Here is a 19,366-nt window from a genome sequence, read left to right on the forward strand (position 1 = left end):
TGGAATTCGGTAGGCTGTAGTCATCTTCAGACTGCGAACAAGGTGGAAATCGGAGAGAGAATATTCCCGGAGAAGTTACCCGAAGCAAAGATTCAAGGCCGGTTACTTGATGCCCATTGCAATTTACTGTGAAACTCGGCCATTGACGACTCATGGGTTCGTCCGAGCCAGGCCCCTTAAAGTATGTACGGTTGGTCAATGATGGGCTTTGTGACTGGAGACCTTCCATCGAAACTGGCTCCGGCGAGCTATGCTCATTGCGCTTACTCTTTGTCGTTATTCTTATTTTTCTTTTTGCCATTTCTTTTCTTTTTCATGTTCTTTGATTTGATTATGAATTATGATTTTGTTGGCGATGGTTGATTGGCGGTTGTTTTTATATACGAACTAATAAGGGTAGACAATTTTAGAGATGCATATTGCATAATACCTTATTTATTGGCTCCTCGTCTTATATTAATACAAAAATTACCCCTGCTAAAACATAACCCGACACAAAAACCCGACCCGACCCGACACGGTATTTTAGGATTACAGACCCGCGACCTGAAATTACCCCAACCCCAAATTACCCGTTATTTTAGGGTCAAACCCAACCCAATCCGTTCGACCCGTTATTTTAATATTTTAAATTTAAAAATTAAATTTAAAACTATTTTATATTACTTTTTCTTATCATAAAATAATAAAATATTTATATATAATAAAATAATAAAACTACTGTTCTCGTCCAGCCCTAGGGTCAGACGAGCCACCTCCTTGTCTAGCCCAGACTGCAGGAGGATGTTGTCGTAATCGTCATCGTTAACATACCTCTTCGTTTTCGTTACTAGCTTGATTATTGTCGTAATCGTCATCGTTATCCGTCATCAGAATAAACGGAAAAAAAACGTCTGTGTTTTTTTTAATAGTTTTTGAGTGAAATCGTTTTTTTAAACATTTCCAACTTAGTGAGAGGTTAGAGAAAAAAGTAATTTTTTTATGACAAGGGAAAAGTTGGTAGTTCATTAGTAATTTATAGACGATAATGAAATGGATTCGGTGACATATAGCTTGTGCGGTGCAGAGGGTTATAACAACTACGGTTTTCCGTCGAAAGTTAGTTCCTCGTTTGCTTCGGATTTGAACTTTGCAACAATGTGATGTTATTATTTGTATTAGTTCTAGTTACACATTTAGTTTTGTAATTTGAAATTAAGAAAATGTACTTGTTGTTTGAACCTTTTGTTTTCAAGAATTTAAATTAAATTTGGAATTATCATTTTAGTTTTTCAGTATCAGTTTCTTTATTTCTTTTGGTGGATTTTATTTCTTTTGCAGTTTATGGATCCTGGACCACATGATCCCCAAATTTTGCACCTTCAAGAACCTCATAGAAGCACCGCTATGGGATGACGAGGTAATAATTATTATTACATATTACTTTTATAAAATTAGGACAATTAGTCATTAATTCTAATATTTAATGGAATTTCATTGAAGGAATATGGTTTACTCACTTGTAAAAGTCATTTGAAGGTTCTATCCGTATTCGTGGTTCCCGACTCCGTGATAGACTACATAAGCAATACCCAATTTAATGGAATTTCAAGACTTTGTTATGTGCGCCTAGACAATGATTTGATTACCGCTTTGGTTGAGCTGTGGAGGGAAGAAACACATACCTTTCACATGCCTTTTGGGGAAGCTATTGTCACTATACAAGACGTGCAAGACTTGTTGGGACTAAAAATAACTAGGATACCCGTTATGGGTACTAGTGAGCATCCGTGGGGCTTAGTATATGAGGAATTGCTTGGGCGTAGACCGTCAAATGAAGCATTGAGGGGTGGTAAATTGAAAGTTAATTGGCTACATGACAACTACCAAAAACTACCCCAAGATGCGAAAGAAGAGACCTTGCATCAACATGTGAGAGCATATTTTCTCTATTTGTTTGGTGCGGTGTTGTTTCCTGACAAAACAAGAAATTTAGTAAGTTTGTTTTACCTTCCACTTTTAAATGATTTGACCAAGTTAGATGAAATTAGTTGGGGTAATGGGTACTAGCATCTCTTTACCGTAACATGTGTAAGGTAACAAAAAAAAAGTTTGGCAAATTGTCAGCCCACTACTCTTGTTGCAACTTTGGAGCTCGGAAAAGATTCATATTGCTCGTCCGATTATTAGACGGTCTATGGTACATATGGAGGACGGAGCTGGTTATCCTAGGGTTGCAAATGCGAGTGGAAATTGATCATTTGGGATGTAAATGACTTAGGGTGGCACGATTATACAAAGACCATAGGCTAGGACTAAATGTGTTGAGGGACCTACTTGATAGGATGGTTGAGTTGCAATTTGTTTGGGTACCATACACACAAAATGTCTTCCAACATGTATCACCTAGATGCTTGGAGAATCAAGAGCAATGGTATATAATTGCTCCCTTAATTTGCTTTGAGATGTTGTAATGGCACCTACCAAATAGGTGTATGCGACAATTTGGGTGGGATCTAAGCATTCCTGAATTATGTAATACTTTTGTGGATTTGCATAATATTAGTAGACAAGGGAATTGTACAACAAATTATGACCAACTATATAGGGCGTACATAAGGTAATGAGAAAACTTTATGCAAAAAAATAATTCAAGAGGGAGGCCAATACTTTGGGTTAACGAGCCGGGACAATGAGTACTACGAATGGTACACCCCCAATCACTAGTCAATGCATTGCTCCACATAGCCATGTCTATGATGACTACGCAGATCATCATTATTACTACCCTACCGCCACCGATTATCAAATGCTAGTAAGTCATTTTTAATTATTTAGCTTTATATCAATTTTACTTATTTCGCTTGACCATTTAATTTTCAAATGTTGATGATTTACATTGTTGGAGTAGGTGTCCTCCACAATAATGTGTCTACATAATAAATCACATAAAAGGAATATTAGGGATATAATATTTATTTTATACTCGTCAGTTGATTAACGTATATCGGTAACGCTCAGCTGACTAGAGTTAGACGTTAGTGTGGTTTGACGGCAGTGTTCAACTGATCATTTTCGGTCACACCTTATAGGATGAAGCCATATGGAAAAGTTAATTATTTGTATAAAATACAATTTAATTAGCTACTGAAATAATAGGACTAATAGTTAGTCAAGTGAATTTGTGTTTTGAGACCAGTTTATAACTCAGGCCAGGTAAATTTATTATTCAATTACACAATAATTGATTAATAAAATTTTATGTCTTATTTTAATATAATTAAATAAGACCGGATTTAGTAATTAAAAGGTTAATTCACTAAATATTTGAAGTAGGTGTATATATTGTGAGACGGAGGTAATTAGGTAATTACGTTTACAAGGAGTTGTAAAACTAGCTAAGAGGGTTTTATAAGACACGTTTTATATTGATAAAATGGTAAAATATCACTTAAGAGGTAAGTGTACATTAGTCATTAGTTTGTATTATTCAAGTGTTAAATAATCAAATCCTCTATTTATTAAATGAATAGGTGAAACTAGAAATTTTTGCGCCAAAATCACCTTCATCTACAAATTGGGCCTTAATAGTAAATAGGTTTGGTTATTCTCAAATATTGGGCTTAAACTTTTGTTTATTCTATACAAATGTGGGCCTACTTTATAATTCTTATTTCTCAAATATATTACACTTAAATACTTTAGACTACCATATATATGTAAGTTTGTAAGATTACTATATATTTTACTCATATTATTATTATTATCACATTTTAACCGTAAATATATTTAAATTATCATATTAAAAAAAATTCTCCATCACAAATATCTTCGATCTCTTATTTGAAAAATACATCGCCGAAATACTAATTAGTGTGATTTTATAAAATACGAAAATCTCTCTAAAATACAACACCAAATACACAATATTTATTGAAATTAGTAAATGTAATGATATTTTGATTTTTCGTATGTAAAATTGTCCTTAAGTTTTCCATTTTCTATCTTAATAATTAATAGAATACATCGATATTATAGACTTTAACAGTAAATTTAAAGTGTAATTATTAATAATGCTCATTTCTCTATATACTACAATCTAAGATACCGTGCATTTGCACGGGTTCTAAACTAGTTAATATTTAATTATATATGACAATTAAATATTAGACTTATAAGAATTTGTAAGACAAATATCGAAAATCAAAATGGACCCGAAAGACTCCATTGAGCTGCCACATATAAGATGATTATTATCTTCATGTGGTTAGGCATTTCCCACTATCTTTTGTTCTTCATTTCTTTACATTTGGTGGTCTGTATATACCTTACTTACTCAACTCATTTAAGATAATTTTTAGTGTGTAAAAATTTTACCAAAAATTCCCTTGGAGCCATGTAAAGAGGAAAGAAGAAAAAAATAAAATTGTTCTAGTTTTCTTCTTAATCTTCAACATCAAAACCTAAAACCAAATTCACATATATTATTAATCATCAAATATTATATAGTGATAATATTTTTTGTGTTATTCTAGTAAATTCTAAAATTATCTAGTTATTAATTTTAGGATTATTTGGGTAAAGTCTTGGGTGCCACTAAAAGGAGGTCATCTACTTTGACGACTTTGTGTTGAAGGAGGATCATCCATTATTTAACTAAGCTCAAGAACAAAAAAGGAAGGAGTCATTTGTTGTGCCCTTATATTTCCATTTTATTATCAATGTAAGAAATACATCTTAAATCTTACTAATTTTAGCATCTAGTATGCATGCATGTAATTAAGACCGCCTTAAATTAAAATAATTTATTATTCACATTTAATTAAAGGAGTCTAATTAGGGTCTTAAACTAAGATACATATTGTAGACCGAGAGCAACATGTACACCTACAGCATGGCGATAACAGTGCTTAACGGTATGCCGGACGATGTCCCTTTGAATCATTGTGCAGTGATTGAAAAAAAGCGTACTTGCTCACTTAATGTCTTTACGTCACACCAATCAAGCAAATCTTGTACACTATGAAGAGCCAAGACCGCCTTCCCCTTCACGATATGACTTTCACCATTTAGAGCACTATTTTCAATTTCCACCAAGCCAAGAGGGCGAGGGAGGTGCATCATCGTCAAGGGCAAGAAAAAGGAGAAGAGTCGTCGTCAAGATTAGAAATTATGTGATATACAAACTTATGGTTATGTTTGTTTTGGTTTTATTTTAAGACAATTATCTTGTATGAAACTCAAACTTATTTATTTCAATGAAACGGTTTGTGATATATTCTCATGTCTTTAATGCTAAATGTTGTTCCTGCTGGATTGATGATTACATGTAGGTTCAGCTAATTATAGTGGAGCATAATGCTTTTATTAGATATCGTTTATAATTTTTTTTAAAAACCTCTTTTGAGCATAATGCTTTTGGTAGATGAAGACATAAATAGCCATACATAGGGAGAATGAGGCAGAATAACTGTATCTTTTGAGCCTCATCTTCTCGCTGTCCCAGACAGGGAGAAGGTATTAAAACCTGCTTCTCGCTGTCCCAGACATCTAGAAGATAGAGCCTCCAAATTACAACCATTATGTTCCATTTTATCCTTAATCCTTTATACCTTCTCGCTATCCTAGAGAGCGAAAAGTACCAATTTAAAAAAAAACGTAAAAAATACTGACGTTGACTCATTTTTGGTAAATAATTTGAAACCCGCCCTATTTTGTTAAATAGTTTGGGTTTCAACCCCATTTAAGCAAAAAAAAAAATCGATATAAGTGTCCTGAACCATACGAGGTTGCTCTCTCCGGCATATACTCGAATTAGGAAAATAGATATTAGATGTTTGGTAATAAGAGTCTCCTGATTTAGGTGAAAGTAGGAGTCTATTTTAAGCTATAAATATAAGTCTCATGAATTCTTATTATTAACGTTAACGCACTTTCAAAAGCAAATCTCCCAAATAAAAAAACACCATAAAAACCAACAAGAAGGAGAAGAATGGCGCCAGTAGACGTAACAAGATGGAAGATCAATTTATTAACGTCATTGCGCTTTCATGAACGAGTTTTACTTTTTCATGGACTTTTTGTCATAATTTTTCCACACGTTACCCTTAACCTAAAAACAAAGAAACAAATTCTCTCTTTTACTCTCCCTCTCAAAATTAATCAACTCTCAACAAATTATTTAATCAAGGATTTTAATTCTCGTTTTTAACAAAAATTCTAACATCATTAGTTTTGCATCAATTGTTTTGTATCAAAATAAGTTGAATAGATTTAATTAGGGTTAAGAAAATTGGAGATTATGAAAATTAGGGTTTAAAAAAATCATTGTTAATGAAATGTATGAAGCGTGTAAACAATGCAACGTATGTTAACCTTTGTTTGCTCTACTAAGCAAATACTGCTATAAACCATTGGTATGATTAATATACATAAGTTAGAGAGAGGAAGTGTCTAATTTTCTAGGGTTTTTTTTTTTTATCTGTAGCAATGGCACGATCTAAGAAAACTAATAAAAGTCCCCAAATCAATTTAGGGCAAAATAAAAAAAAAATCAATCGAAAGGAAAAGGGAAGTCTGCTGCGAGGCATATTCGATTCTCGTCGCTTGAATTTGAATCAGACCTGGACTCTATTATTGAAGATTAGGAATTGGACCAGGAGACTACTGAGGAAGTACTACCAACCACACCTTCGCCGCCGGTGCTCAAGCTTACTTCTGTGTATTGCTATATCCTTGGGGCGAAACCTCCTAGTAACGTGATTAGTGGTTTTGTTAAGAGGGTATGGCAGTCGAATAGGATGGATAGGGTTTCATTCCTACCTAATGGTATCTTCTTGGTACGTTTTAAGACGAAGGAGCAACAACAAGTGGTTTTAAATAATGGGCATCTCACTTTTGATAACAACCTTGTGATTATTAATGAATGGACACCAGAAGCAGAGTTGCTTAGGCATGATGTTTCTAGGGTGCCTATCTGGATGAAATTGTATGACTTGGATATCAGATTTTGGGGTGTTGATTCTCTGAAGAAGTTGAGCGGACTTGTTGGCACTTACATTAAGTGTGATGATGCCACTAAGTCTAAAGCCTTTCTAGGGTATGCCCGTATCATGGTAGAAATTCATATTGGTCAGCAGTTTTCTACAGAAATCAACTTCATTGATGAACATGGTAAGCTTCAACGTGCCAGGGTTGTCTATGATTGGCTCCCTACTACTTGTAAAACTTGCAAGGTTTTGGGGCACACTGCTCATATCTGTAGGAAAGAGGTGAAGGGTGCAGGACCAAAGAAGGTATGGCAACCTAAGGTGGCAGCACAAAACTTTGATAAACCTAGACCTCAAGTGCCTAAGAAACAGGTGCAGCAACCTGTCCAAAGACCCAATGTTCAGAGGGGTGCTATACAGCAAACCCCTGTGGTGCAGAGGGTGAGCAGTACTCCTGTAACTGTTTCTAAGGAACCAGTGTTAGAACAGTCCATGCCAAGGAAAATACTTACTAGGTTAATGAGAAATGACTCAGGAGAAAGGAGACTATTTACCCCTGGTGGACTGTCCTTCATGGAATCTCTGAATTTATCCTTGCAGAAATCTAAGGCAGGTTTCATTGAAAGGGTTCTGGTTGAAAAAGGTGAATCAAGCAAAAATCTAGCTGATAATGGGTAACTTTTGGTTTTGGAATATAAGGGGAATGAATAGTAGTAGGAAACAAGATGCAATAAAGTGGTTTTTTAACCAGAATAAGGTAGGGTTATTTGGGTTATTAGAGACTAAGATCAATAATAATAATTGGAATAAAGTTAGGAGTAGCCTCTGTGATAATTGGTCAGTTTGCACTAATTCCAGTTATCATAAAGAGGGTAGGATCTGGCTTATTTGGGATCATGCTCAGTTTCAAGTAAATGTCAAGGAAGTGACTGCTCAATGTATTCACTCAGAAGTTGTTGATAGAGGTAGACACTGCTCTTTTTGGTTAACTATGATTTATGGTTTTAATAAATTGGCTGAGAGAGAACCTCTGTGGGATAGTTTGAGAACTTTTAATAGCAGGATTACTGGCCCATGGATGGCTTGTGGAGATTTTAATGCCCTCAAGGCTTTGGATGAAAGAACTGGTGGTGCTGATGTAACTGGAGCTGAGGTGAGACCACTGTGTCAATTACTCAGGATTGTGATCTACATGAGCTGAAAGGTACTGGTTCTTTCTACATGAGCTGAAAGGTACTGGTTCTTTTTTTACATGGACAAATAAGCATGAGGTGACTGGGAAAGTCTACAGTAGACTTGATAGGGTATTTGTCAATGAGTATTGGGTGCTTAGGTTTCCTGAGAGCTATGCTCACTTCCTGCCTGAGGGCTCTTTTGATCATTGCCCCTGCCTTATTAGATTTGAAGACATTGTTATGACTAGAAGACCTTCTTTTAAATATTACAATATATGGTCTAAAGCTAATGATTTTGAAGAAGTGGTTCAGAATGGTTGGAATACTGAAGTTCATGGCACTCTTATGTTTCAAGTTGTCCAAAAACTGAAATGTTTAAAGCAGGGGTTGAAGAGGCTGAATAAGGATCAATTTAGTGACATTGAAAAGCTCACTAATGTCACTGAACTGGCTCTTTTTAACTTTCAGAAGATGTTGAGAATGGATCCCCTGAATGTGGATCTCTGTCAGGCAGAAAAAGAATGTGCAGCTGAGTTGGAGTGGATTCAAAAGGCTTGGGATGATTATCTTAGACAAAAAGCTAAGACTGTCTGGCTTCAAAGTGGTGATGAGAACACTGCTTTTTTCCATGCTAGTATTAAAAGGAGGAGATCAAAAAATAAGGTGTATCAGGTAGGATATGCTGAATAACCTTTGTACTACATATGAAGAGATTAAAGCTGCATTTGAGAGCTACTATATCTCCTTGCTGGGTATTGCTCAACCAGTTAGCCCAGTGAAGCATAATGTGATCAAATATGGGAAGTGCTTAACTGATGTCCACTCAGCCATTCTTTTGGCTCCTGTAACTGCAGAAGAGATTAAGGAGTCCATGTTTTCTATTCCTGGGAATAAGGCTCCTGGTCCTGATGGATATAGCAGCCAATTCTTCAAGGATTGCTGGCATATTGTTGGACCTGAGGTATGTAGGGCTATTCAAAATGTCTTTGAGTCTGGTCAACTGTTGAAGCAGTGTAACAATACCATTCTTACTTCGGTCCCTAAAGTTGATGTCCCTGAGTCTGTGTTGCAATTTAGACCCATTGCTTGTTGTAACACAGTCTATAAATGCCTGTCTAAAGCGATATGTGCTAGACTAGGTAAGATCTTGCCTGATATAGTGAGTCCCTCACAAAGTGCTTTCATAAAAGGAATGGACATTGTAGGCAACATTATGATCTGTCAAGACCTTATAAGATTATACAGGAGGAAATCTTGTTCACCTAGGATTTTGATGAAATTGGATTTACAAAAGGCGTATGACTCTGTTAAATGGTCATTTGTGGAGGATGTTTTTAGGGATTTGGGGTTCCCTGAGCATATGGTGTGTCTCATTATGCAATGTGTTACTACACCTTCCTATTCTATTGCCCTAAGTGGTGAAGTCTTTGGTTTTTTTAAAGGCAAGAGGGGTTTGAGGCAGGGGGGGCCCTTTATCCCCTTTACTCTTCACTCTTTGTCTTGATTATCTTAGCAAACTGCTAGTGGTGACTCAGAAGCATCTCCTCTTCAGGCTTCACCCCCTGTGTAAGAGAGTGGCCCTGTCTCACCTCTGTTTTGCTGACGACTTGATCCTGTTTTGCAAGGGAGATAGCATCTCAATTGATCCCATTCTTAAAGCTTTTGATTGTTTCTCTAAAACTTCTGGATTGAAAATGAATAATGGCAAATCGAGTTTTTACTGTAATGGGATGAATAATGCTTTGATTGATGAGGTGCAGAGAAGAACTGGGATGAAACAAGGGACTGTTCCTTTTAAATATTTAGGGGTGAGTGTTTCTTCCAAGAAGTTATCTGTATTGGAATGCAATTGCTTAGTGGATAAAATTGTGGATAAAGTTAGGAGTATGGGGTCTAGACACCTTTCTTATGCAGGGAGGCTTGTTTTGGTCAAAGCTGTGTTTAGTACCCTCCATAATTATTGGGCAAGGATTTTCATTCTGCCTCAAATAATTATCAAAAAAATTGAAGCTGTGTGCAAGGAGTTTTTATGGCATGGCAAGGAGCTTAAAACTAGTCCTGCACTGGTGGCTTGGGAACAGATTTGCAGACCAAAAAAGTATGGAGGCCTGGGTTTAAAACACTTACATTTGTGGAACATGGCATCTATTGCTAAATACGTGTGGTAGATTGAGAGTAAAGCCAACCACTTATGGGTCAAATGGGTACATGCCATTTACATCAAAGCTGATGAGTGGAAATCTTATAAACCTACTCTCAATTCTAGCTGGTCATGGAGGAAGTTGTGTCAAGTTAAGGAGAGATTTATGCCTTTGTTACAGTCTGGTGCTGGTTTACAGGGAGAGTATACTGTCAGCCAGGGATATTGCTGGTTGCAACCTGATTATGAGCAGGTGGTTTGGGCTCCATGGATTATGGATAACTGGCTTGTGCCCAAACATGGGTTCATAAGTTGGTTGGCTGGGCATCATCGCTTGCTGACTCAAGATAGGCTTATTAGGATGAACGTAATTCAAACTAATACCTGTTATTTGTGTGGCCAAGGACCTGAAGAGCACTCTCATCTGTTTTTCAGGTGTGTTTATAGCAACAAATGTAGGGAGTTGGTTTCTGCTTGGTGCAATGAGCAGCTGCCTGATTAAGATTGGTGTGATTGGTGGACAAATCGAAGATTCAGACACCTCACAAAAAAGAAGATTATGGGAATGATATTGGCTGCACTAATATACCATATTTGGGCAGCTCGAAACACTAGTAGAGTGGACAGGTTTTTGAGTAGGCCTGAATGTTTACTGAAGCGGATCAAATCAGATGTAAGAAGTAGAATTAAAAGTTGTAGTTTCAAGTGTTCTAGTAGAGGAGTAGCAATGTGGATTGATCATATTTTGGTATCATAAAGGAATAGCTAAATTGTGTTGTTCCTTAAGTTTGTATGGTTGGCGTATGATTTTAATGAAAAGCTTACATTATCCCACACACACAAAAAAAAAAAAAAATAAAGATTAATATACACCATTGGCACTAAATCTGTTTGATTAATGTACTATGCGGTTGGCGAAACAAGTCGTGTTTGTTTCTATATTATATTTTTTTTATTCTTTTCTATTTTTATTTTGTTAAACGTATAGGTGGTGAGGAAGAGGAGTGGGTGGGGTGGTCCAGTGGTTTAGCTGTGCAGGGAGGTAGCAGTGGGAACGCTGGTGGTTTGTCGGTGCGAATTAGATTGATTAATTTAAGGGGATTTATGATTATGAATCAAAAAGGAAAATAAGGGTGTAGAATGACAAGGGTGTAATGGTCATTTATATCCATTATTGAGTAAATCATGTCCATGAATGAGCATAACCTTTTATTAATGACGATCAATTTTATTAATGACTAGATTTTATGATGAATATTGTATTGCAACTAGTCTTTCTTAAAACGGGCGAAATATCATCTTACATAGGTTAAATAACCATAAGAAATTAGTGCATCGTTCATCAACATTAATGTCAATATGATTCCACCCAAACCGATAAACTGAATTTGCAATTTGTAATCTTCCATTTTCGATACACTGAACTACTATGTCTAATACAACAAACTTGCGACGGGTCAATTAATGGGGTAGTTTAGGAATTGTAATTCATATAATTAATTGATTGCGACGGGTCAATTACATACCATATTAATTGCGGGTCGGGGAAACACGTTGGGGACAATTGACTGTGCGCATTTATTGAGTGTTTGTACAACATGTACTTGGCCCATTATTTATTATCATTTATTTGTAATAAACGTGAAGTGCATTTAATGTCATATCTTTCTCATAAGTGCTAGGCTTTTTCAGTTCTCTATTGTTGCATTTGTAAGAAGGCCAAAAACACCAAATCCCATTAATTTCCTCTCTATTGTTCACAATCATATATTCATCTTACAATCAATTGTCAAAATTTACGTTCTTAATATCTAAAAAATCGTGCGATCAAAAAATGGCTGACAGATGCATACTTGACGGTACCCTAATCGATGGAGCCTTAATTGACGTTACGATGGAGGACAAAGATGATGATGATGTCATAATTCATCAAGGGTTGACGGATAAGAGTAAAGGTATGTATAATTAGGATGTGTATGTTGTGTAGAACTTATAGCTTATTATCATTCCCATTATTAGGAGACAAATCCAATAATAAAATTTAAAATTTGTAAACATACAATTGTCTCGGCTATCCATGGCTATCGATATAATTTTTCGTGTGTTAATGTCTATATTTTTTGTGTGAATGTCAACTAGTTGAGTCAGAAATAATCACAAGGCAGATATTGTCGTATATCATATTCCAATATGTTTACACTTTTACTGCTATTGTCAGACTGTCAACACTGCAGTACAACATATTATTAAAAAACATATGTTGTATATTTATGAATGTCTCTACTGTCAGTGGTTATGTGACCTAATAAATATTGTACCACATATTATCTCAAGGCACTTTATAAATCTACTTAATGTTTACATTTTTTATTTTAATGTTACCATGTCAACTACATTACTTCAGTTCATATAAATGTACATGTCGTTTGTATTTCTCACAAAGGTGTTTACTTTTAGGGCAAATGTCACATGTCAACTAGAGTAAGGCGTATAATGTAAAATGCACTTGTTGTGTTGTATTTTATTGATGTCTATACTTTTTCTTCTAATGTGATCCTGTTAACTAGATTATCTCAGTTCATATAAATGCACATGTTGGTGGTTTTTTCAGAAAGGTCTATACTTTTAGGACAATTGTCACCATGTCAACTAGAGTAAGGCAGATAATGTAAAATGCACTTGTTGTTTTGTATTGTATTGATGTCTATACTTTTAGGGCAAATGTCACCCTGTCAACTAGACTATCTCAGTTCATATAAATGCACTTGTTGTTTTGTGTTTTATCAATGTCCATACTTTTTTCTCTAATGTGGCCATGTGAACTTCAGTAGGTACTGATTATTCGAAGTCACTATCGGGGATGACGACAGAAAAATGGGAAGAGATCTACGAGATATATCGAAAACACTCACAGGTTGTTGGTTTCAGCATTAGAAAAGCAACTTCTCGCAGAGCAAACGGGTCTGGCACACCCGAAATCGAGAGATACTTTGTATGCTCATGTGAAGGAAAACATGGAAATGATTTACCCCATATTGCTACGAACCAATCTAGGAATGCTGCAATCATGCGGTGTGAATGCAGAGCTGGCCTACGGTCACAATTAAACGAGGATGGGCAGTGGGAGGTACTGCAACATATCACACTACACAACCATGCATTGACCCCCACGCAGTGGCAGCAGCATCACCGATCTGAAAGGCGAATAAGCGATGCCGAGGCAGAGAATATAAGGGCTATGATAGAAGCCTTAGTCCGCCCATCTGTTCAATACAAGGTGGCGACTGCTGCAGCGGGGGGTGAAGCATTTGTTGGACACACAAAGAGGGATCACATTAACTTTGTACATAGGCCGAAGAGTAAAGCGATTGAGGGTGGTGATGCAGCCACACTTGTTAACCTTTTAACTAAAAGACAATCGGAGGACCCGGGTTTCTTCTTCCGTGTGCAATTCAATGAAGAATGGAGGCTATGTCACCTATTATGATGTGACTCAATGATGAGGGAGGACTATCGATTGTATCATGATGTACTTATCTTTGACAAAACGTACCGCACCAATAGGTACAATCTTATATGCGGTGCGTTTGTCGGTATAAACAACCACTGGTCCAATGTCATGTTTGGGTGTGCTTTTCTATCGGACGAGAAAGAAGAATCATTTAAATGGTTGTTCAACGTGTTTAATGAAGCTATGGGTGATGATCTCCATCCTGTCTCCATTTTCACTGACCAAGATAAAGCAATGACAAACGCTCTTGAAGCTGTATTTTCTGTTACAATTGTTAAATTTCGCACATGATCCGATAATTGTTCAATATGTGACCACTCAAACTATGTTATGTTAATAATCATTCTAATGTCAACAATTATCTAAAATATGGTCACATATTTTACCTATGCACCTGTCGTCTTAAATTTATATGTCACCAATATATCACTATATGTCATCATGTCAACTGAGGTTATTAGATATTTCACATGTCAACATTATTCCAATATGTGATGACATATAATACAAATTAATTCTTGAGACATATTTCTAATATGTCACCATATTAAGGACTTATGTATACACTAAAATCAATTCTGGTGTTGTAAACATCTAACCTCGAGATAGTAACATTGTCTTCTGTCCTGAACAGGTGTACCCACAAAGTAGACATAGGCTATGCCAATGGCATATCCAACAAAATGCCATCGGTCACTTTGGATCTTTAAAGCATGATAGGCCATTCCAGAATATGTTCAACAAATGCCTGAATGGTTGCTTTAGTGAAACTGAATTTGAAGCGACTTGGCGAACAATGACGACAGAGTATGGCCTCGACAACCACCCATGGTTCAATAGACTGTACAGCTTACGAAACAAATGGTGCACTGCGTTCAATAATATGTATTTTTCAGCGGGTATTCTATCTTCGCAAAGGAGCGAGAGCACAAACCATACAATGAGTTTCCAAGCTTCAAAAACAACTTCAGTTACTGAATTCTTTGGTATATATGAAACGACTGTCCGGAGATGGAGAAAAGAGGAGGAGCTAAAAGAATTCAACTCTATTAGAGCGACCCCAACCTCCGTGTTCCCCCTCGTGGACCTCTTGCAATATGCGTCACAGATTTACACTCTGCATCTGTTTCGTGTGTTTGAGAAAGAGTTTGGGCTTGCCATGGGTACCCAGACAGCTATTATACAATCTGAAGACTCTACCCTATTGTACAGGTCCACACTGGCGGCAATGAGGGATCATCCCATCATGTGACTTATGATTGCGTGAACCATCTAACTGACTGCACTTGTAGGAAGTATCAAGTGATGGGTATTATATGCAGTCACATAATTCGTGTCCTCCACATGCACTCTGTTCAGGAAATCCCAACTGCATACATTCGAAGGCGGTGGACTAAATTCGCAAAGACTGAGGTGTGGAATCGTTTACTCCCAGCAGACATGCGCTGAAGCGCTGCAAACGAGGCCATAAATTGGCGACGTTCAATGTTTACAAATGTCAACAATCTGATAACAAAGAGCCAGAACGTTAATGAGGCAAGGGCAATTTTTGAGAACTTCTAGAATACGGCCAACACTGAAGTAACCTCTCTACTTCAAAAACTTGCTATGGACGCGGACCAGAACACTCAACCAACTGATGGCCGTGCAGTTTTAGATCTTGTTCGATGTACGACGAAAGGTAGGAGCCAAATGAAGAAAAGGGCCCTCAGTAAGAAGAAAAGATCGAAGAAAACCAATGACAACGGGCCGATGAATGGCGATTCCTACACGCCAATTCTGAGGCTCCTATGAACGTTTTAGATATTCTAACAGTTTGACCTTTTGCAAGCGACACCTTCCTACTATGTATCATTTTGGCGCAATAACTATGTGGTCTCTTAGTTTTCATTTTTAAATTATGTTAAGAATTATGGACACGTGACCATTATTGCATAATTTGGGACCTCTTTTTATGTGGTAATATAAGTGTTAAATATGTGAACATGTATTGCAGTTTATATATCCAAAGTTGAATTTTATTTTCCATAACATCACAGAATAGTAGGTCTAATGTGTAAAATATTTCATAGGTCAGTTAGAAGGCAATTTCAATTCCCAATCTAAGTTCTTCCTCTCCAAAATGTCACCATATATAAATTGATAACATAATAGAAAAATTTATTCACAGAATAGGAGGTCTAATGTGTAAAATATTTCATAGGACATTCATCTTTCATTGCATAAGATAGGTCATTTGATGGCCTCCTGACCACCACTAAATAATTAGTGGTCATCTTTTACGTGCTAACATAATGGCGAAACATATGAACATGTATTCAAGGCAGACCTATAGAAACTGCCAACATAATAAGGGATTATGTGAACATTCGACAACATTCTCATGTATATGTCATTAAACTTTCAGCTGTTATGTTGCCATTGCTGATCAATATGTTAACATATGTCTTATAACAACACACATTCTTACCAACATAAACTTCACATATCATTTTCTAATAACTAACATCAATCTGTCTTGCTTGTTTGTGACGGAGATACCACACATCCAAAATAAAAGTTAGTCACCAAATTTACAAACTAACAAACCGGACATGTCCAAAATACAAGGCCATAGACAATACCCAAAATGAGGCCATACAGAATTTGTGTTTCAAAATAAACCAAACCCAAGGACATAAACATCACTACTTAGGTTGTGCAATAGTCTTCCTTCCTCTGCTGTGAGTGTTAGCCTGGGTCACCCTCTGGCTTGGAACGCCAATCTCATCTACGCCAAGTGAAAAGGACGGTGGATGCACCATTTCCACATCAATCAGGGCATCCAACTTTTCTCCAAGAACATTCCACGCTGCAACAAACTCTGAATTGGCCAACGCCTGTCTAAACGATCCCTACGATTGCGTGCCTGAAGCTCCACTAGTCATCTCACTTGACTGAAGCTCCACACCACCCTCGTCCTGAGCTCCTAACTCCCGCATCAGGCTCTTGTGGATAACATTAACCACATAAAGATTCCTCCTTGTTGTCATCCAATTACGGACGCAGACCTATACAAAATTTAAGAACGTCAGCAGTGGTTATAAATGGTCACATATTGATCTCTTCCCATAAACATTACAGACAAATCTATAAACAATATGGTAACAAATATGCGCTAGGTGTAGAGAGCACCATACATCATAGAACGTAGCCTGCAACTCCTCATCTGTCGGAACTCCGTCTGGTAGTGGTAGCTGGACAAACCGCAGTGGAGGGTTCCTCGAAGCTGGTTCGTTTACAGTTGGCCTACGGTAAAGCCTCTTTGCCTGGTGCCTTGATACCGGATACGTCTGAAGCTCCCAAATGCCAATCCCGAATCCCTGATGATGGGGGTATGCTGCCACCTCCTGGGCCATTCTCTCCTTCAAACGCTCGTAAGTCCAATGTTGGACCAGTGGTAGACTAGTCTTCTCCGGTTCGCCCCACCACGTCAAGCGGTGGAAGTACATCATCTGCAAGAACATCAGACAACCGCCGACGTTCTTGGTGTCGTGTGTCCTCCACGAATCGACAACTGCGTTCAGACGTAGTAGCACCAACGAACACCAATCCAACTGAGCAATGCCGTCCACATCCTCCACGGCTTTCACCAGGCAAAAGTCGATACGGTTATGCACAGTAGGTGCCAAGAAATTTAGACCTGGCAAAACGGTTCAACGGGTCGGGTTCGGGTCGGGCAAATTCGAATCGATTCAGTTCGGGTTTCTCGTTGATTTCGGGTTAATTCGGGTCGGGACGGGTCATTTCAGGTTTCGGGCCTGTTACGTGTTGATGGTCGGGTCTGTTTCGGGTCAAGCAGGTCGGGTTGTTTCGGGTCGGGTTGTTTTAGGGTCAATTAATAATAGAGAAATAGTCATTTTAAGTCTTTTCGGTTCAATTAAAGTTATATTTTGTCGGGTCATTTTCGGGTTTGGTGGTTGTGGATCGGGTCATTTTCGGGTCGAGTAAGTTACGGGTCAAGAAGCCCAGGTCATGTTCGGGTTGGGTCGGGTCAATTCGGGTTTTCGGGTCACATTCGGGTGATGTAGTTCGGATCACTTCGGGTCTCGGGTCAGTCTTTTCGGGTCGGGTTGCTTTTGCCAGGTCTACCAAGAATGTCCCCATAGCAAACACCACAAACAACTTTCTGAAATCAGCTCCTCCATCAGCCAGAGCCAACATCTCTTGCTTAACAGCCTCAAATGACAACTCATCGTTTTTCGACAACTTGAAACGGTCACGCCAAATCTTGGCCAAATCCTGATCGGTCTTCACCTCTATCTGTTTATCAGTACAAGGTAACATGAATGCATCGTAGACATCGTGCTTCGTTAGGACAAACTGGACGTGCCTGTTAAAGAGGAACATTCGGGAGCTACGATCATATTTACGTAGAAACCAATCAACCATTTGATGATAAAACGCATGCGTTTTCAGCTCTAGTAGGCCACAAAGCCGATGTCCTCCACATCCTTCTTTTGAGACTCCGTTAACATACCAATCAAGTTGAACAACTGTCTCGGTGATCCATGGCCATCCACCTCCTTCTTTTTCCTATGACAAATATTTTTACCACCACATGTTAATAAGACCACCAAAATGACAAAAAATTTAGCACACTTAACTATCACTACAAACAACTCGAAATTGGTTACCCAACAAGTCAAGACACACCAACAAATATACCAAAATTTCCCAAACTTGTCACCACTTTGAACAACTTTGTTAATAATGTAAGCTACACACTCTCTTAAATCAAAACGAGAACATTAAAAGACCAAGCCACATACCAAAATGACAACAAATTTAGCCCACTTTGTCACCATTTTATATCACTACAAACATCTCAGAATTTGTTACTCAATCAGTGAAGACACATAAAAAAATACACCAAATTTCGCCAAACTTGTCACCATTTTGAACAATGTTGTTAATAGTGTAAGCTACATATTCTCTGAACAAAAAATGAGGACATTAAAAGAGTAACACACAAACCAAAATGTCAACAAATATACCCCACTATGTCACCCTTTTCATTTCATTACAATTGGCCCACATTTAAATCAAAATGAAAAAATTAAAAGACCAAGCCACATACCAAAATTATAACAAATTTAGCCCACTTCGTCACCATTTTATATCACTACAAACATCTCAGAATTTGTTACTCAATTAGTGAAGACACATAAAAAAATACACCAAATTTCCCCAAACTTGTCACCATTTTGAACAATGTTGTTAATAGTGTAAGCTACATACTCTCTGAACAAAAAATGAGGACATTAAAAGAGTAACACACATACCAAAATGTCAACAAATATACCCCACTATGTCACCCTTTTCATTTCATTACAATTGACCCACATTTAAATCAAAATGAAAATATTAAAAGACCAAGCCACATACCAAAATGACAACAAATTTAGGCCACTTTATCCCCATTTTATATCACTACAAACATCTCAGAATGTGTTACTGCACTTAGTGCAGACACATAAAAAAATACACCAAATTTCCCCAAACTTGTCGCCATTTTGAACAATGTTGTTAA

General features: G+C 37.3%; 3 protein-coding genes across 3 annotated transcripts; all 3 read left to right on the top strand.

The window, feature by feature from the left end:
- The first annotated feature begins 1,032 nt into the window (after positions 1 to 1,032).
- On the top strand, positions 1,033 to 10,785 carry LOC141587691 (uncharacterized). Its single transcript, XM_074409166.1, has 9 exons — positions 1,033 to 1,139; positions 1,321 to 1,399; positions 1,483 to 1,911; positions 6,627 to 7,642; positions 7,827 to 8,121; positions 8,234 to 8,777; positions 8,854 to 9,506; positions 9,769 to 10,209; positions 10,312 to 10,785. The coding sequence occupies exons 1-9, from the start codon at positions 1,033 to 1,035 to the stop codon at positions 10,783 to 10,785; spliced, it is 4,038 nt and encodes a 1,345-aa protein (XP_074265267.1).
- A 1,332-nt stretch (positions 10,786 to 12,117) lies between these two features.
- Positions 12,118 to 13,770, top strand: LOC141587698 (protein FAR1-RELATED SEQUENCE 5-like). Its single transcript, XM_074409173.1, has 2 exons — positions 12,118 to 12,238; positions 13,115 to 13,770. Exons 1-2 carry the CDS (start codon positions 12,118 to 12,120, stop codon positions 13,768 to 13,770), a joined length of 777 nt encoding a protein of 258 aa, XP_074265274.1.
- Positions 13,771 to 13,782: 12 nt separating this feature from the next.
- Positions 13,783 to 15,046, top strand: LOC141587704 (protein FAR1-RELATED SEQUENCE 5-like). Its single transcript, XM_074409180.1, has 2 exons — positions 13,783 to 14,049; positions 14,429 to 15,046. Exons 1-2 carry the CDS (start codon positions 13,783 to 13,785, stop codon positions 15,044 to 15,046), a joined length of 885 nt encoding a protein of 294 aa, XP_074265281.1.
- The last annotated feature ends 4,320 nt before the right edge of the window (positions 15,047 to 19,366 follow it).

Source organism: Silene latifolia, chromosome 1 (assembly GCF_048544455.1).
Source record: "Silene latifolia isolate original U9 population chromosome 1, ASM4854445v1, whole genome shotgun sequence".
NCBI lineage: Eukaryota > Viridiplantae > Streptophyta > Magnoliopsida > Caryophyllales > Caryophyllaceae > Silene > Silene latifolia.